At 42.7% G+C, this 20899-nt stretch overlaps 1 protein-coding gene across 5 annotated transcripts in view; it reads right to left on the reverse strand.

Moving 5' to 3' along the window:
• The window catches only part of WDR7 (WD repeat domain 7), a 351772-nt gene that overhangs the window by 244478 nt on the left and 86395 nt on the right, over window positions 1–20899 (reverse strand). For 4 of the 5 annotated variants that reach the window (XR_004001091.1, XM_030568066.1, XM_030568069.1 and 1 more), the window contains exons 15-17: window positions 14186–14955; window positions 13601–13689; window positions 6645–6734 (exon numbers count right to left, since the gene is read on the reverse strand). Coding sequence is in view for 4 of the 5 variants with exons in the window: in XM_030568066.1 (XP_030423926.1) it covers window positions 6645–6734; window positions 13601–13689; window positions 14186–14955 (949 nt within the window). In the remaining variant the exon portion in view is untranslated. The remainder of the gene's footprint in view (window positions 1–6644; window positions 6735–13600; window positions 13690–14185; window positions 14956–20899) is intronic. The other variant, XM_030568068.1, reaches the window with a different exon arrangement.

The following is a 20899-nucleotide window of genomic DNA, read 5'->3' on the forward strand; positions in this document are numbered from 1 at the left end:
TCCTGCTACCCTGGTTTAGCCACGCAGCAGCCACACCGTGAGGTGAAGAGACTGCAAGTCCGGGTGGCGAAGCCTGCCGTGGTCCTGAGTTATGAGGTCTGGGAGGAGTGGCAGTGTAATTGGGTTGGCTATCGACAGGTCGAGCAACGTAGTGTATCAGTGCTGCCTGGATGATCATAATGATGCGCGCTCTGCCCCTGCGGAGTTTCGGCAGGACCCTATGAATCAGCGGGAACAGTGGGAAGGCATAAAGGAGTTGGCTCTTCCACGGCATCAGGAAAGTGTCCGAGATCGATCTCAGGGAGAGACCTTGGAAGGAGCAGAACATCTGGCATGTCCTGTTCTCGCTGTAAGTGAACAGGTCTATGTGGGGAAAAAATCCCCACTTCTGGAAAATAGAATGCATTACATCGGGGCAGATCGACCACTTGTGAGACAGGAAAGACCGGCTGAGTCAATGCGCCAAGGTGTTCCGAACGCCTGGGAGAAAGGACGCTACCAGATTTATCAAGTGGGCTATGCAAAAGTCCTAGAGATGGATGGCTTCCTGACAAAAGGGGGAAGACTATGTCCCTCCCTGGTTGTTTATGTAGCACATGGCCGTTGTGTTGGCTGTAAACACTGAGACACCATGGCCTCGCAGCTGCTGCTGGAACCCCTGGCACACCAGGCGGACTGCTCTCATTTTTGGACATTTATGTGGAATGCCAGCTCCTGAGAAGACCAAAGGCCTTAAGCTCGAAGGTGACCGAGGTGAGCACCCTAGCTGAGAGATGACGCATCCATTGTCAGGGACATTGAGGGCTGGGGTGGATGGAACGGCATCCCTGCCCACACCAGGGAGGGAGTTAGGTACCATTCTAGGGAACCTAGGGTGCTCGAGGGAATGGTGACTATTGTGACCATTGGGTCCCTATCTGGGCGGTACACCGAGTTGAGCCAAACTTGGAGAGGGTGGAGGCGGAGCCTGGCGTGTTTGGTTACAAACTTGCAGGCAGCCATGGGACCCAGGAGACCGAGGCAAGTGCGAGCTGAGGTCGTTGGGAAAGTCTGCAGACCTCCGATGAATGTTGCCATCACCTGAAACCGCAGCTGCGGTAAGCAGGCTCTGGCTAGATCGGAGTCCAGGATAGCTCCTATGAAGTCTAACCTCTGTGTGGGAACCAGAGTGGATTTTTCTATAGTGATCATCAGGCCCAGACGCATGAATAGGTCCTTGACGATGCCCACATGCTGAGTGATTTGTGTCTCGGAATCTCCTCAGATAAGCCAATCATCCAGATACAGAAAAACGCATATCTGACATCGGCGGAGGTGGGCGGCGACTATGGTCATACATTTGGTCAATAACAGTGGGGCTGCAGAAAGGCCAAACAGCAGGACTGCAAACTGGAAGTACTGACGGTTGGCTAGAAAGCGGAGGTATCTCCTGTGTGGAGGGAAGATGGCAATGTGAAAGTACGCGCCCTTCATATCGAGGGCGGCATACCAGTCTCCAGGATCCAAGGACTGGATAATGGTTCCCAGGGATATCATGCGGAACTTCAACCTTATCATAAACTTGTTGGGTCTTCACAGGTCTAGGATAGGTCTGAAACCTCCGTTCGACTTGGGGATTAGGGAATTACGGAAGTAAAACCCCTTGCCCCTGTTGTCCATTGGTGTCTGCGCCTCTTGTAAGAGGAATTGCTCGTGAGAGGGTTCCTTGAAGAGGGACAGGGTTGGAACAAATTGGAGATGGTACCCATACTCCAGCGTTCGTAGGACCCAGCGATCTGAAGTTAACTGGGACCCCGCCAGGAGGAAGTAGGAGTGGGATCCTGGCCTGTAACTGGTACGCCACCCTCGGGCGCACCTTTGGAAGTTCGTCTTTGGTCCCGGTGGCGGTTGCAAGGGACCTTGATCTTGGCCCTCTTAGGGTCCTGACGATTGTCTGCGACCACCTCGGCTGTGCCGCCTGCCAAAGTGCTGTCTCTGGCTAGGCACAGAGTACGGCGGTGTGGCTGGAGACGGAAAGGCCTGCGTTTGGTCACCAGCGTATGCACGCCGAGAGAGTGCATTAGGACCCTGTTGTCCTTCAGGCTTTGCAGCCTGGGGCAGTCTTTGCCGCGAAGAGGCCTTTACCATCAAATGGTAAGTCCTGAATGGTATACTGCAGCTCCGGTGGGAGGTTTGAAACCTGAAGCCATGAGATGCGCCTCATGGCAACACCCGAGGCCAAAGTCCTGGCTGCTGAGTCTGCTGCATCCAATGAGACCTGGAGGGAAGTTCTGGCCACCTTTTTCCCTTCCTCCAAGAGGGCAGCGAACTCTTGGCGGGAGTCGTGAGGGAGAAGCTCCATAAACGTACCCACCACCACCCAGGTGTTATAATTATAGCGGCTAAGCAAGGCTTGTTGATTTGCCATCCAGAGCTGTAAGGCCCCTGCAGAGTACACCTTGCGGCCAAGTAGGTTCATTCACCTAGTCTCCTTCGATTTCGGGGCTGGTGCCTGCTGGCCATTCCGTTCCCTCTCCTTAACGGACTGAACGACTAGTGAGCAAGGAGGAGGACAGAGATACAAGTAGTTGTACCCTTTAGAGGGCACCATATATTTACGCTCGACTCCCCTGGCCACAGGAGGGATAGAGGGTGGAGATTGCCATATAGTACCGGCATTCGCCTGGATGGTCCGAATAAACGGGTAGGGCTCCTCTAGCGGGGCATCCGGCGACAGAATGTCCACTACCAGGTCCTCTACCTCCGGGACCGCCTCCATCTGGAGGTCCATATTGAGTGCTACCGTCCTTAGGAGGTCCTGATGGGCTTTCAGGTTGTTGGTGGGCACATCAGAATCGCGGTCCTGAGCATAAGAGCTGTTCGTGCGGGATGACACTGATGTGTGTCTGGATGGCCATGGAGGTGCTGAAAAGCCATGGGCAGAGTCTCTGTCTTTATCGGACCTTGCCCAACTCGCACGGCGTACCAGTACCTGGAACGAGATCCGGACCTGCGGCCAGAGCGGTGCCGGGAGGTCGACCGAGATCTCGAGGTCGGGAGCAGCTACGGGAGTCACGGTGCCTGTAGCGGTGCCGGGAGTTGGAACGGTGCCGAGAGTAGTGGGTCGGCAAACGGGATACCAACCGGTACAGCACGTGCGACCAGTACCGAGGAGGAGAACAGCACCAGGACTGCAAGTGGCATCGGGAGCGAGAGTGCCGACAAGACCTGGAGTGTCTGCGGGACCGTGATCATGAACGGTGCCGCTTGGCAATGAGACCCCTCGCCGTTGGGAATGTCTCCGGCGTGGAGGAACAGTAAGCTCAACACAGTGCATACCGGGGAGCTGTCAGGCACCGGATTCAACGACTCTCGTGGAACCAGGATCGACGGTGCTGATGTCGTCGGTGCCTCGGCAGGTGTCAATGCCGGGCGATCCGACTTAGACGAGCTCTCTGGCTGCGGTGCAGTTGGCATGGAAGCAGCAGGAGCAGGGAGCTCTACCACAGTGCATACCGGGGAGCTGTCAGGCACCGGATTCAACGGCTCTCGTGGAACCGGGATCGACAGTGCTGACGTCGTCGGTGCCTCTGCAGGTGTCGGTGCCGGGCGATCCGACTTAGACGAGCTCTCTGGCTGCAGAGCAATTGGCACGGAAGCAGGAGTCATCTTAGGCTTTCTCGACCTCGGAGAGAGGGAGCGGTGCTGAGTCGACATCGGTGCCGGCGACGGCCAGTGCCGAGAGGCCTTGGCAGTACCGGCATGGTCCGGTGCCGAGGAGGCGCTTCTGCCCGCCGAGTGACCAGAGCTCGGTGCCGAAGGCAGAGGGGTAAGTGAAAGTCCCGCTCCTTTCTGTTCTTGGCTTAAAAGCCTTGAAAATGGGGCACTTAGCTGTCAAGTGCGATTCCCAGAGGCGCTTCAAACAGGAGTCGTGCGGATCTCCTGTCAGCATTGGCTTGTGGCAGGCCGAGCCCAGTTTGAAACCTGGTGAGTCGGGCATGGGCTCCGGCACCGGGGAAGGGGCTACTCCCCGAACCCCGCTAACTATTACTAAACTAACTATGCTAGTAAAGAAAAAAAAAGTATAACTCTCTCTCTATATATATATATATAAATAAAAGGATTATAACTATATAACTATATACACGATAATGAACGAGAACTACGAGTAGCTAGGGAAGTGGAGGTCAGCTAAGCCGCGCTCCACTGTTCCAACGACCGACATGGGCGGTAAGAAGGAACTGAAGGGTGGCTGGGTCGGCAGGGGTATATATCCGGCGCCATAGCAGCGCCACTCCAGGGTGCGCCCAGCCAACCCACCAAGTGTTGCTAGGGTAAAAACCTTCTGACGAACATGCACGCGGCGCGCACACACCTAACTGGAATGGATATGAGCAAGCACTTGAAGAAGAATAGAATTTTTCAATTCACTTAATACAATTACTGTAGTGCAATCTCTTTATCATGAAAGTTGAACTTACAAACGTAGAATTATGTACAAAAAAAATCTGTATTCAAAAATAAAACAAAGTAAAACTTTTGAGCCTGCAAGTCCACTAAGTCCTACTTCAGCCAATTGCTCAGACAAACAAGTTTGCTTACATTTGCAGGAGATAATGCTGCCCAGTTCTTGTTTAAAATGTCACCTGAAAGTGAGAACAGGCGTTTGCAGGGCACTGTTGTAGACGGCGTCGCAAGATATTTACATACCAGATGCATTAAAGATTCATATGTCCTTTGCATGCTTCAACCACCATTCTAGAAGATGTGCATCCATGCTGATGATGGGTTCTGCTCGATAACAATCCAAAGCAGAGTGGACCAATGCATGTTTATTTTCATCATCTGAGTCAGATGCCACCAGCAGAAGGTTGATTTTCTTTTTTGGTAGTTTGGATTCTGTAGTTTCTGCATCTGAGTGTTGCTCTTTTAAGACTTCTGAAAGCATGTTCCACACCTCGTTGCTCTCAGATTTTGGATGACAATTCAAATTCTTAAACCTTGGGTTAAGTGTGTAGCTAGCTTTAGAAATCTCACACTGGTACCATCTTTGCGTTTTGTCAAAGCTGCAGTGACAGTGTTCTTAAAATGAACAACATGCTTGATCATCATCTGAGACAGCTATAACATGAAGTATATGGCAGAATGCAAGTAAAACAAAACAGTAAACACACAATTCTCCCCCAAGGAGTTCAGTCACAAATTTAATTAATATTTTTTTTTTCTTTTCAAAACGAGCATCATCAGCATGGAAGCATGTCCTCTGGAATGGCGGCTGAAGCATGAAGGGGCATATGAATATTTAGCATATCTGGCACGTAAATACCTTGCAACGCTGGCTACAAAAGTGCCATGTGAACGCCTGTTCTCACTTTCAAGTGACATTTTAGGTTAGAAGGAGGCAGCATTATCTCCCCTAAATGTAAACAAATTTGGCTGAAGAAGAAATAGGGCTGAGTGGATTTGTAGGCTCTAAAGTTTTAGTGTTTTGTTTTTGAGTGAAGCTATGTAACAAAAATATTCTACATTTGTAAGTTACACTTTCATGATAAAGAGTTTGCATTACAGTACTTGTATAAGGTGAATTGAAAAATACTATTTCTTTTGTTTATCACTTTACATTGCAAATATTTGTAATAAAAATAATAATATAAAATGAGCACTGTACACTTTGTATTCTGTGTTATAATATAAATCAATATATTGGAAAATGTAGAAAAAAATCTAAAAATATTTAATAAATTTCTATTGGCAATCTATTATTTAGCAGTGTGATTAATCGCGATTAATGTTTTTAATCGTGTGAGTTAACTGTGATTAATTGACAGTCCTAATTTGTTTATTTTAAGCATCCTTTAATTTTTATTTACATCTTCACAGTTGTTCAAAATTACGGGTTTTAAGCTTTTTTTTTTTTTTTTTTCATTTTAAATTTTCACGGTTGTGGGAACGTATTTGGGGAACAATTTAATGACAATAGATTTTGAGATTCAAAAAAAGATGAAAGTTTTATAATTGTTAAAACACAAATTGTTAACACACTATATCAAAATATACAAAGTAAATAGCCTTAAATCAAACTCAAGTTCTCAAGGAGCATTTTACTTACTTTGCTTATCTGTACATTTTAATCATCACTGATGGAATTTTTTTCATCTTTTATGAGTGTTCAGTGAAATCGACATTTATCAATGTTTACTGATAAAAATCAAATCCTTACAAGCCAAGATACCGGGGGGAGGGAGGGGGCAGCTGGCATGGTATTATCGTGTGAGGGCCCTTCAACTTTGGAACATGCTGCCCTTCCCAGTCCAACACAATCCTAATTTGTCAACCTCAAAGGCATATGTGTCTTCCCTAACTGAGACACATTGAAATGATTCTGTTCTCTAAATAAGAGAGGTTTCAAATGGAAATAATGTCTATAAACAATTATCATGTTTACTTTAAATCCATGAGTTACACAAAATTCAGGAAGCATGAATTAAAACTAATCCTCGTCAAATTTTTAGCCAGTATTAATGATCAAAGTTGGAGACGACAAGTTTCATTTTGCATCTCTCCCAAAACAAATGAATATGCAGATTAAAGAGTCATGTCATAACAATGATAACGACATTAGTTGTAAGTAAATGACGAGTAGATAGAAAATGTGGAGAGAATACCTTCATTTACTAAGAAACAGCTACGTAAAGTAGGAGCAGGGCCAGGGCCAGAGCGATCAGCTTCAGTGCTAGAAGAAACAGCAGGAGCAACTTGCAGAGGAAAGAAGAAGAAATTTAAAAAAAAGAAAAAAAGAAAAAAAAGAAAAAAAGAGAAAGAGAGAGGAAAATGAAGATAGACATTTCTGAAAAACTGATTAGTGTTACTGAAAAATGAAAAAAGAAAAAACTGAGACAAACTGTGACTACATCAACTATAAAATAAAAATATTCTAGGTTTTACCAGAAGTGTAACATCAGTGACAGAAAGACATGCAGTTGCAGAAAATACAAAGATACAAACATAAACTTGCTTATTTGGAATAGACAAGTCTCATTGTAAATTAAGGGATTTCAAATTTGTTTTAAAATATAGCATGAATTTCACAGTATTATACAGCACATCAAATAAATGCAGCTAAAACTCAAATCATATCTGTGAAATTAAAAAAAAACACCAAATATGACACTTTAAAAAGATTATTCCCAAAACTAAGCGATTTGCTATTTCCTACTACTAGTTACAAAAACTAGAAACAGATACTCCTAACAAGGCATCCCATCTAATCCATCATTCTGCCAATGAAGGAGTGCTTCCTACAATTTAGTTGTTACTCTAGTTTTAAATGTCTGAAACTATTAAAACCATTTTAAAATTACACTAAATAAAGCCCTATACAAATAAACTGTAGCAGAAAACCTACACGAACATACAAAGTGTGTACCATAATACACTTAATACTATAACTACACCTGTAGAGAAGCGACTTTTAATGTAATGTTGTACAAAACTGTAACTTCTAAATTAAAGTACTTCAGGCTTTGAAATAGCCATTTTGTAACTGCATAATTTCTTAGTGCAAAGGCAGTCCAAAACTAGTAATAAACATCATAGTCCCACTAATGCTCCATGACTCAAATTATCATATGAAAAGACAGGCAAACATTATGTCACACACATTCTACAAGCAGAGGTCAATGTTAAGATTTAGAGGTCACTATTTGACACTTCCTTCCTATAGAGAAATTACCATATGTCATGCACAAGCATCTTCAAATTAATCCCTGTCCTTTATTCCATTGCAGAACAACAATAGGTTCGGGCTCCTGAATAGATTTAACCATTGTCTTCTAAATGGTATGTTTGCTTTTCATGCAATGAACTTCTTTTATCACATCTGCATCAAAACTACTTTTTTCCATAATTTCCACATGAATGCATCATGATGGCACATGTAAACTGAAAGGATAACTAGCATAAATTGCCAACCTTTTATTTTATCTAAAGAAAAATTAAATGTAGTAGATATGGTAAAACAACAAACCCTGAATTTGATTTATGAGAATAAAAAGTTTAGAGAGTTTTATAAAAAATAAACTGCCTGGTAATTTACTTGGAAAAGTATCTGTTCATTTTCTTAGGCTAGCTCCCTCCAAATGTCACTATTGATATCAAATCACTGTAACTGGAAGTTACAACGGCTGGCTCAAATAGCCCAATGACATTGGACTCTAGTATTCTCAAAGTGATGGAGATCAAACATGCCACAATGTGCACTAACTTCACTTCTACTAATTGATCTTTAAAAAAAAAGAAAAGGAAAAAGAAAAGATAGCAAAAGAAATCAACGAGAAGACAAGATCCCACAAGTACCACATACAGGGATAAAGAGATAGGAAAATATTGACTTTAATCTACGAATACCATCTAGAACTGAAAGATACTAAATAGAAATGTGGAGAAAATCAGAATTCAGCTTCCCATGAACAAATATATAAACTCTAATTTTGGAGAAAATAATAAGCATAATTAAGTTTGTAACACACACTACAATATTTAAGTTGAAAATAACTATTTAAATAAGTGAACATGCTATGCTATACAGGGATTTGACACCAATGCATAATTTCATTTTTACAGATTACATTCTAATATAATTCAGTTCCCAACTGATGTCTTTAAACATGTTATTTACATCATAATTAGGACTGCCATTTGGAAGAAAAATGACAGGTTTTTTATTCTGAAAAGGATAACACTCATACAAAATGTATAACTTCTTTACAATCTCAACTGAGCTCTCCCTAATTTTAAAAATTGTCTTTCTTTAAGAAGGAAGGAAAGTAAATGGGTGAAAAAGGGAAGATGTCTTGATCCAAGAACACTCAATGGGCAACTAATCTGGATCTTCTGTTACCATAATTTTGCCATTAAGTTCCAGTTCTCCATTAACCTTTTGTCTCATCCCAGCTTTGGCCCCGATCCTAGAAACGCATATTTTGAGTACATTTATGCATCCAAGTCCTGAAGCTAAACTGAGCTAAGTTCCTGTTATCTAATGAAAGTACTGGCAAATATTAATGTTTAACAAAACAATGAAGATTCACAAATGTTGCTGCCTAGCAAATTTCCTCTTTGAAGAAGAGCCCCACTCTTTGTGTGTCCAAGATGAGAATACACTCAAGAAGAATCATAGGTTATTAGGGTTGGAAGGGACCTCAGGAGATCATCTCGTCCAACCCTCTGGCTCAAAGCAGGACCAATCCCCAAATGACCCCCTCAAGGATTGAACTCGCAACCCTGGGTTTAGCAGGCCAATGCTCAAACCACTGAGCTTAATACCATCTTTTAGAGAAGAAATACAAATTATCCCTCGTGCCTAGCAGCTTTCCAAATGGTAAAGCAAATCCACAGCTTTTTTGATTGAGCTAGATTATAAATAGAGCAGCACAATGGCAAAAGAAATGGTTACTTACTGTAACTGTGATTCTTCAAGATGTGATGCAGACGTGTATTGCACTTAGGTGTGTGTGCACCTAGTTCACCAGAGCAGGAGAATTTTGCCTAACAGCACCTGTAGAGGGGCAGTGCTCACGCCTCCTGCTCTTAACCTCTCCCCTGGCTATATGCGGTGGCACCCCCCTCCCAATTTCTTTGCCTCCAAACGCCCAGAAAACTAGACTCTGATACAGAGGGGACGGATAGTTGATAATGGAATACACATCTGCATCACATCTCGAAGAACCACAGTTACAGTCAGTAACGATTCATTCTTCTTCGAGTAGATGCAGCCGTGTATTCCACTTGACTTAGGGTATGTCTACATCTAAAATTTTGCAGCGCTGGTTGTTACAGCTGTATTAGTACAGCTGTATAGGGCCAGCACTGCAGAGTGGCCACACTTACAGCAACCAGCGCTGCAAGTGGTGTTAGATGTGGCCATACTGCAGCGCTGTTGGGCGGCTTCAAGGGGGGTTCGGGGAACGCGAGAGCAAACCGGGGAAGGAGACCAGCTTCGCCGCGGTTTGCTCTCGCGTTCCCCGAACCCCCCTGCAAACCGCAGGGAAGGAGACCTGCTTTTACGGAGGTTCGGGGAACGCGAGAGCAAACCGGGGAAGGAGACCAGCTTCGCCGCGGTTTGCTCTCGCATTCCCCGAACCACCCTGCAAACCGCAGGGAAGGAGACCTGCTTGCACGGAGGTTCGGGGAACGCGAGAGCAAACCGGGGAAGGAGACCAGCTTTGCCACGGTTTGCTCTCGCATTCCCCTAACCACCCTGCAAACCGCAAGGAAGGAGACTTGCTTGCTCGGGGTTCGGGGAACGCGAGAGCAAACCGGGGAAGGAGACCAGCTTTGCCACGGTTTGCTCTCGCGTTCCCCGAACCACCCTGCAAACTGCAGGGAAGGAGACCTGCTTGCACGGAGGTTCGGGGAACGTGAGAGCAAACCGGGGAAGGAGACCAGCTTTGCCACAGTTTGCTCTCGCGTTCCCCTAACCACCCTGCAAACCGCAGGGAAGGAGACTTGCTTGCTCGGGGTTCGGGGAACGCGAGAGCAAACCGGGGAAGGAGACCAGCTTGATTACCAGAGGCTTTCTCAGGTATGCTGGGATACCTGCTTATTCCACGGAGGTCAAGAAAAGCGCTGGTAAGTGTCTACACTTGATTACCAGCGCTGGATCACCAGCGCTGGATCCTCTACACCCGAGACAAAACGGGAGTACGGCCAGCGCTGCAAACAGGGAGTTGCAGCGCTGGTGATGCCCTGCAGATGTGTACACCTCCTAAGTTGCAGCGCTGTAACCCCCTCACCAGCGCTGCAACTTTGTGATGTAGACAAGCCCTTACAAGCTGCCCACAGAAGGTGAGTCTAGGAGTCTGTTGAAACAAGGCCTCCTTCCCAACGTTTGCATCTGCTCTGGATGCTGCAGTAATGGCATAAGGGTTTGTAAATGTATGTATCAACAACCATGTGGCAACCCTGCAAAAGTCCAATATCGAGACGTCACTTAAGAACACTGCTGATGTAGTTTGTACCCTCATAGAATGAGCTTTCACCTGTTTCAGATGCAGTCTTGATGCAGGAAGTTATCCACTTAGAGATTCTCTGCGAGGAAACTGCCTGTCACTTCAGAGGGTTTGCGTATGACACAAACAAACAAGGTGAAGCCCAAAAGGGTTTAGTCCTGTCAACATAAAAGGCCAGACATCATCTGACATCCAAAGTGTGAAGATGCTGCTCCTCCAGAGATGAAAGGAGCATAGGAAAAAACACAGGAAAATGTACTCCCTGGTTTAAATGAAACTGAAAGACCACTTTAGACACAAATTACAGCTGTGGCTGCATTATCACTTTGTCTTTAATGGCAGAGCCTCCTTACATGCAGTTCTCCAAAACTAGCAACACTCACGCTCTCCTTGCAGATGTTATCACCATGAGGAATGCAGTTTTTTGACATAAGACAGGAAAGAGGCAGGATGCCAGAGGCCTGAACAGAAGTCCTATGGGGCTGCTAAGAATGTGTTAAGGTCCAATAAGGGAACCGGTTCCTGCACTGGCAGATGGAGGCACAGGATTCCTTTTAAGAATCTCACCGCTGTGGCACTGGAAAACACCGATCTTCCATGAACGGGTGGATGAAAGGCTGAGATTGCTGCTACATGCACCCTCAACAAGTGAAGCTCAAGGCCTGATGACTGAACATGCAGCAAATACTTCAAGATGTTTTGGCATAGTAGCCAGCAATGGCTGAACTCTGCAGACCAATGACCACATTGAAAATGTGTCCACTTTACCAAACAGGCCATTCTGGTAAAGGGTTTTCTACTACTGAGTAGAACTTGTCAAACAGCCACTGAACACTGCTCTTCTTCCTCATCCAACCACGCAGCAGCCATGCCATGAGATACTGGGAGCTGAGCACAGGATGCAGAGTGCAACCATGATTCTGTATAAGCAGGTTGGGATGGAGAGGAAAGGATATGGGAGGCTGAATCAACAGCACAAGGTTGGAAAACCAGCACTGCCTCAACCATGTTCCCTGTGGCAAACAGGCTGATCACTGGATACCCAATGCTGCAAATATGACCCACAGAACACTGGACTTCAGAGACCCCTCGTGATTCAGGGAAAAATTCCTGGTGAGATGGTCCACGATATGATTCTGTACCCCTGGGCAAGTGATCAACTATCCGAGAGATACTCTAATCAATGCAAAATTGACACAACCTGATCGCCTCTTGGCAGAGCATGCTGGAGCGTGCTCCTCTTTGCCTGTTCACACAATATATCACAGTGGTATTGTCGGGAAGTATGTGAACTTTATATGATCTAGGAAAGTGAGACAGGCATTGGTGATAGCCCAAAGCTCCAGGACCATTGATATGCAGTGGAGCTTCCTACTCCGACCACAGGCCCTGAATTTTCAGCGACCCCAGATGTGCTCTACAACCAATCAGGGAGGTGTTGGTGAGAACAGTCCTCATTGGAAAACACCAGATGAAGGGAATGCCTTCAGATACATTCCCTTGAACTGTCCACCAGTGCAAGGAGTCCAGGATCAATGAAGGGAGGTACAGTCCTGAGCCACATGCGAAGAGGGCAAAGGTGCACCTTTGCAAATTGAATCTCCTGCATGCATGCAGATGTATGGCCTAAGAACCTCAGGCATATGTGAACCTTCATGGAAGGCTGAGAATGAAGACGGAGACAAAGGTAGCAAATTGTCCAGAAAAAGCTGGTTAGCAGAAACACTCTCAAACTCGTAGAGTCTATTAGGGTTCCAATGAACTTGATTTTCTGAGTAGGAACCAAGATTGACTTTCTGGTGTTTAGGACGAGACCCAGATGGTTGAGTAAGTAAAGTGTAATGTGTAAGTGAAAAAGGACTTCTTCCCTGGACCTGTCCGTAAGAAATCAGTCATCCAAATATGGGAAGACATGGATTTCCTTTTTCCTGAGGTACACTATCACCGCGACCATACATTTGGTAAAAACCCAGGGGGCAGAAGACAGACCAAAGGGAAGGACTGTGTACTGAAAATGGCAGTGCACTATAACGAACTAGAGAAATGTTCTGGGGCTCAGGAGAATTGCCACATGGAAATAAGCATTTTGAAGGTCCAGAGCGGCAAACCAGTCATTCTGACTCAAAGCAGGGAGGGTAGCTGACTGGGTAACCACGTGGACCCTCATGTATCTGTTATATTTGTTGAGGTTGCAGAGGTCAAGCATAGGTCTTAACCCTCCTTTGGATTTGGAAATCAGGATGTACCCTGACACCGGTGTTCTGGAGGAACTTCCTCTACCACTCCCAAGACCAGCAAAGAGATGAGCAATATCTTTTGAGAGGAGTTCCTGACAAGGGTCAGGGAAGGAGGGGGAAGAGAGTAGTGGAGTTTGGTCATCGTTTGTATGAAGCAGACAGTTAAATGTCATGTGATCACACTATGTTAACATCAGCACTCCATTATACTGATTAAAAAACACATGGATCTCAATCATACACATTTTCATATGGAAATCATAGTATTTTCTTTTTACAGCTAGAAACCAACACAATGTGATCATCACTACAGAGTAGATAGATCATTTCAGTCTAGAACTAAAATGGCAGTTATCTCACAGGCTTTAATTTTACCTTGTTTAATTTGCCCTTGAGCTGCACTACTGGAAGCTGGTAGGGGAGCCTTCATTTTAGACAATTCTGGGGTGCCTGGCCTAGGAGGCCTAAAAATAAAATGAGACAAAACATTCAAAGCTTATTCTCCAAAAGATATTTATTCTGATTTAAGGGTCCCATTAAAAGTGTATCTCATCAAAACACTTTAGTTGCTATTAAAATTGAGGCTTATTAGCAATTCACAGATAACCCTAATTTCTCACCAAGTAGAACTGAAACATCATCAGTATAATTTCTTTAGAATTTGATAAACTATTTAAAAGTTATTAAGAAAACAATAAATAAAATATGTGAGCCTAATTCTCACTCTCTTACAACCATTCTCTGTGCTGTCACACTGGTGTAAAAAAACCCATAACAATGTATAACATAATGAATACCCATATCATGTTCATCTAGTGTGGCTGTAATAAGTGTTCAATACCACAAAGCTATAAAAAGTAAAAGAATTAAATAAAACAAAAATATTGTTTTACAATAAAAGAAATCAAAAGGCAAACAGGTTATTACAAGATAAGTAAATACACTGAATCCTTTTCATACCTGATTGGACCCTTCTTCATATGGTCTCCAATAAACGTTGCATTAGTCATACTCATCAAAGTATTTGCCAAAGAGATAATAGATAGGAGATGCTGAGTAGTGACTGCACGTGATACTCCATATGTCCCCCTTCCTAGTCCCTCTGTAATGGACATTTGCCTTCCTACTTCCACACTACTATATGAAGGTTTGCCTATGGACTGGTTATATCCTGGAAGCATCAGAGACATGTGGCCTCCTCTAGATAGCAGACCAAAGGACACAGAACAGTGCGGTTTAAGCATGCCAAGACGATCAAGACAAACACTATCTAGAACTTCATTCAAACCCCAGGCATGAAGACAGGACATAAAAAGCTTTGCTGTGTCCATGGTTAGATTATATTCTAATAGAGTTAATGGTTTAGATTTGCTGGAGCGATATTCTGGGGCACTGTCTTCCCTTCTCTGTCTCACTGAGTCGTCATCCTCATCTTCATCATCAAGAAGATGTTCTTTTATGTTCTCTTTGATCGTTTCCTTGACTTGCTGGAAGAGCACTGCTGCTCGTTTGCCAGCCAGAAAAGACCCCCCTTTATCAGAACTGCCAGATGCTTTCTGTAAATTCTCTGGGGAAATGAGTGCAGTATTAGGCCTAGAGGCTTCTTCAGTCAGTAGCTGAATAATCAGAGCTTCTACATCAAAGAAGAGCACATGTATATCTGGATCTGTTAGGTTCGTCTTTATGGCTTGAACCATCAGAGAATTGTGTGAATATTTAGGCAAATTCCCCTGCAATTAAAAAAGAAAAAAAGTACTGATTAAAATGAAAATAACATGTTCACTTTATTAGTATTTTCAATCTTTCCACAAAGTTAGTTTATAAACATAAGCATCACACGTAAGAAATGTTTGAGAACTCACGAAATTTAAAATATGTAATGCATTATATGACTCCACTTAAGACACCATACACAAGAGAGGAAACATAATAGCTTTGAAATATCATTGGACGGGTTTTAGCTTAAGTACATGCAAATTTTAGTTACATAACTTCATCAATGAAATACCAATCATTAGTTCACCAGTCACTTCTCACTGGTTCTTTAGATCATGAACCCAAAAAGATAACAGCTATTCTACAAATATAAAATAAACCCATATATTCTGGTCTAAAATTCAGACCAAACAAAAAGAAAGAAAATCTTTGGCATTTCAGACACTAATAAATTTAAAAAAAACAAGGACATAATCTAGCCTACTATGCCAGTGTATGTGACCAGAAGATGAAACAAAGTAAAACAGATATTCCTTAAATTTGCATTTTTCTTCACTGTTCCACCAATCTTCCCCAAAAAACAAACACACACATTACTGATAGAGAAAAGCCAGCAGGGGTGTAAAGAACAAAGGAATAAACAACACCAACATTGATTTCTAAGTACTATTAGAATTCTATTTTCTTCCTGCAAACCAAAGTAAACATTAATTCCTGAGGAAAACACATTTATATAGCACTTGAATACCTGCTACATCAGAAATGTGATAGTTTCCTTTTAAAATGTCATATATATAAAGGGCAATTGCTAAGCTATTATTCTTGCTGCTCAGTTTAAGCAATGGACTGCAATATCTAAGGGTCTGAGGGGGGAAAAAATAAAAGGATTGATATGTGGTCAATGGATAGCCTTTCTAAAAACCCAAAATGTGGAAAAACTATGGGTGGAGTGCAGTGACTAGTTGAGTAATCAAATAAGGCGGGGGTTTTTTTGGTACTTGACTGCGGTCAGCTACTGTTTCTTTTTCTTCTGAAAATGCAGTCTTTTGTTATAATTTACAGAATTGTAAGATCTGAGGGGACATGTACTTGTATCTTTGCCTTCATGTTTAAAGTAACTGTCTACTGGGAATACAAAAGTTATTTTTATAATTTAAAATTAAATACCATTACCTTGTACAAGGCTGAGAACACATAATAAGTTAACTTTAGCAGTTTTGATATCCATCAGATTGAATGGTTTGCTAGAGCGTTGCTGCATTTGGTGAGAGCTAGGCAACAGTGGGGGAGCTTTAGGTTGGATATTAGGAAAAACTATTTCACTAGGAGGGTGGTGAAACACTGGAACGGGTTACCTAGGGAGGTGGTGGAATCTCCATGCTTAGAGGTTTTTAAGGCCCAGCTTGACAAAGCCCTGCCTGGAATAATTTAGACTATAACAGGGTTCAAAAAAGACCTAGATTAATTCACAGAGAATAGGCCCATCTATGACTATTAGCCAGAATGGGCAGCAATGGCATTCCTAGCCTCTGTTTCCCAGAAGCTGGAAATGAGTGACAGTGGATGGATCACTTGATGGTTACTTGTTCTGTTCATTCCCTCTGAAGCACCTGGCATTGACCACTGTCCAGGGACAGGATTTTAGGCTGGATGGACCTTTGGTTCTTATGTTCTTATGTTGTCTTTTATCATTTTTCTGTGTTAGTTCATTGGAGAGCATACTCATGGACTGATTTCACCCACTGAAAAATAAATCCCACTGACCACACACCCCTAGTTATAATGTACCACCCCACACTAGCACCCATGCAAATCAACAATTGCAAACCATGCTTGATAGGGCTCCATCCTGAAAGAAATCTTTCCTGAACTCCCTCTTCTGGCCTTCAAACAATGCCCCTTCTCCCAACCTCACCAAGCTCATCCTCAGAAGCAAGTTCCCCACAGACCAGGACACAACTTAAAGCAGCACCACACCCTGCCAGAACAGATGCAAAACATGCAGACATATCTTTACTACTGTGAAGATAAATAACCCCCTCAACACACCTCTCAAGATGAATGGGTCGTACTTATCACAACATGTAGTGCACCTCATCCAGTGCATCAAATGCCCCAACAAGAACTATGTGGGCAAAACCCGACAATCACTGTGCTCTCCAATGAACTCACACAGAAAAATGATAAAGACAAAAACTGAGGAAGAGCTGTGTAGTTCAAAAACTTGTCTCTTTCACAAACAGCTGGTCCAATGAGAGACAGTACCTCAACTATCTGGTCTCTCTCATATCCGGAGATCAACACAGCTACAGCACTGCAAACAACATAGAAATTGCCATATAGATCAGATTAGCACTCTGTCCAGTCTAGTCTAGTCTAGTCTAGACTAGAATAACCTGCCCTTAGTGTAAGTTTCTTCCTAACCATAGGTAAATAGTGACTGGCTTATATGTTTAAGCTCTATCTCTCTTCTAAAACAAACTGTTGTTCTATTTAATATAATTTTGGATATGCAGAGGCTGGTATCACTGATGGAGGTGGGATTGGCAACTGAGTTATATATAAGATGCTATGATAGGCAAAAACCAAGGAAAGTCTTAAAAATGAACAATATCAGATTGTATCTGAGATAATAGAAATGGGGGAGCCAGTGGAAAGATGTAAATAGCGAGGTGATGCAATCAATAATAAAGACCTTTATTATTTTTTTCCCCTCTGTTAACTAAACAGCCTTCTTTTTTCCCCTACTACTCATTCCAACTAGAAGTCTTTCAATGTTTCTATCGTAAGTTCTTTGGAGGTGAAGTGATTAGAAGTATTCAAGGTGAAGGCTTAAGACCAACTTATATAATTATATTCTCAATATTATTTTCTAAGTCATTCTTTATACATCCTAACATTTTGTTTGCTTTTCGACTGCCTCGGTGCACTAAGCAGGTATCTTTCTTGTGCGGTCCCCAATGAAGGCTGCATCTTTCTTTGAGTGCTTACAATTAAATTTAGAACCCATCGAGCTGCATGAGTGCTTTACTCCTCCAAGATGCAGTATCTAGAATTTTTCAACATTGAATTTCAGCTTCCATCGTGACGACTATGGTTGCCTATTTTTTTAGGCCCCCTTGAGTCACTCAAAGTCTTATCTAGACTAACCTAAATAATTAAATCTGCAAAATTTTGCAACTTAATTGTTCAATCCATCTCCAGACCCTTAACAAATCTGTTCAACATTAAGTCCTCACAGGGATCCAAATGCACATCATTTAACCATTGGGCAATTTGAAAACTGGCCATTTATTCCTATCTTTTTTCTCTGTCTCTTTGCTCATTTCTTCTAATCCAAGATAGTACGTCCTTTCAACTCCATGGCTACTTCATTTCCTTTAACAGCTTCTTGTGCAGGACTTTGTCACATATTTGTTGAAAACCTAGGTAATTGACATCTACTCTTTTTCCTTGCATCACCATTTTGACATGATCAGGAAATTATAGTAAATTGGAAAGGCATAATTTTCATTAACAGAAGTAATGGTAAGAGACTGTCTAGGAAGGAGTACGGCAGAAAGGGATCTAGGGGTTATAGTGGACCACAAGCTAAATATGAGTCAACAGTGTGATGCTGTTGCTAAAAAAGCAAACAGGATTCTGGGATGCAATAACAGGTGTGTTGGAAGCAAGACACGAGAAGTCATTCTTCCGCTCTACTCTGCGCTGGTCAGGCCTCAGCTGGAGTATTGTGTCCAGTTCTGGGCACCGCATTTCAAGAAAGATGTAGAGAAATTGGAGAGGGTCCAGAGAAGAGTAACAAGAATGATTAAAGGTCTAGAGAACATGACCTATGAAGGACAGCTGAAAGAACTGGGTTTGTTTAGTTTGAAAAAGAGAAGACTGAGAGGGGACATGATAGCAGTTTTCAGGTATCTAAAAGGGTGTCATAAAGAGGTGAGAGAAAACTTGTTCATCTTAGCCTCTAAGGATAGAACAAGAAGCAATGGGCTTAAACTGCAGCAAGGGAGGTTTAGGTTGGACATTAGGAAAAAGTTCCTAATTGTCAGGGTGGTTAAACATTGGAATAAACTGCCTAGGGAGGTTGTGGAATCTCCACCTCTGGAGATATTTAAGAGTAGGTTAGATAAATGTCTATCAGGGATGGTCTAGACAGTATTCGGTCCTGCCAAGAGGGCAGGGGACTGGACTCGATGACCTCTCGAGGTCCCTTCCAGTCCTTGAGTCTATGAGTAATGCTGGTTTGTCCTCCATTATCTCCTGCTCTCCTAGGTGTTTTACAAAATGCTCTAATTATTGTTTCAACCATTTTAAGAGATTAGTAACTTTATTTCAGTACCAAATTCCCAAGATCATTCTAGGACCTTTTTTTAAAAGAGAAGTACATGTGCTATTCCCCCATCCAATAGTATAGTAGATTATTTTAATGAGAGTGCATATTTATGTTAGAAATTCAGGTCACACCACACTTTAATTCCTTCAGAAGTCTTGTACAAAGATTATGAACTCCTAGTTATTTGGTGCTGTTCATCTATCAGTTTCTTTCAGAATTTCTTCTTTTGATATTTCTGTCTTTTGCAGTGCTTCATTTATTACCTGAATGAGGTTATTATCACTATAGCAGATGTTCAAGAGAAGACAGACCTTATCTTCCTCAACTGCTTCCTTTACACACTGATAAGGCTTATTTGTTTTTGAGATCTTCATCTATTTACTCCACACAATTCCTCTTAACCTTTATAATTTTCAATTTACACTTGATCTGAAATACTTTGTGTTCCCTTCTACTGGCTTCAGTTGGGAAGGATTCACACTTTTTGGAGAACACTAGCTTACTTCCTGAATCAAGTTTTCTATGTTATTTAGGACCAAGTCAAGAGTATCCTCTCCTTTTGTGTGCTCCAGAACTAATGGTAAGAAGCAATCATTTAATGGGTTGAGAAATTGCTTCTATAAAGCTTGCTCAGCGGTGATATGTGGCTAGCTGGGGAGGGGGGTGTCAAAGTCATCATTATTACATCTGTATTTGATTTAGTTATATCTTTGATTTTCCTCCACAGTGCACATTTAATGTATTTTCCTGATTCAGAGGCTGGTAGTACAATGCTACTAATATATTTTTATGATGATGATTTGGAATTGGTATGCATACAGATTATCATACATGGTCCTTTCCACTTGAAATCTAATGTGATAAAATTTCTACATACTCTTTCAGATACAGTGCTATTCCCCCAACACAACCTAATGTGCGCTTCCACTATAGTTTATAATATACAACAAAATGCCCTGGTTTGACATTCCCAGTGTTTCGAAAGTGTCTATTACAAACAGTCTCCATCCAGTCTTCTTTAGCTAGGCATTCTAGCTCACCTATTGTTTTGCTTTTAAGCTTTTTGCAACAATGTATAGCTTTTATTCTTGTCCACATACTTTTATTTAACTCCTTTCCTTGAGGCCCTGTTAATTCTCTGGAACGTACTTGTGATAACAAACTGGACCTTCTTCAATTCAGTTTTAAATTTCTGTTTGCTGGATATACAGTTTTGTATTAATGAAACCCCCTAGCAGATGTCTTTGGGTATGTCTATATTAGAAAAACTACAGTGGCACCGCTGCAGTGCAGATCCTTACTATAGTAACAGAGGGAGTGCTTCTGTCACTATAAGAAATCCACCTCTCTGAGAGGTGTTAGCTAGGTTGACAGAAAAATACCTAGTGGTGTCTACACCAGGGCCTTATTTGGCTTAATTACATTATACAAGGCATAATTTTTTGCACAGTCCTAAGCAATCTAGTTGAGCTTACCTAACTCTGTAAAGTAGACCAGCCCTTAGGGCATATCTCATAGACTTTAGGGTCAGAAGGGACCAATATGATCATCTAGTCTGACCTCCTGCACAAAGCAGGCCACAGAACCCTACCCATCCACTTTTATAACAAACTCCTAACCTA

The sequence above is a fragment of the Gopherus evgoodei genome, chromosome 6, assembly GCF_007399415.2.
Source record: "Gopherus evgoodei ecotype Sinaloan lineage chromosome 6, rGopEvg1_v1.p, whole genome shotgun sequence".
Taxonomy (NCBI): domain Eukaryota; kingdom Metazoa; phylum Chordata; order Testudines; family Testudinidae; genus Gopherus; species Gopherus evgoodei.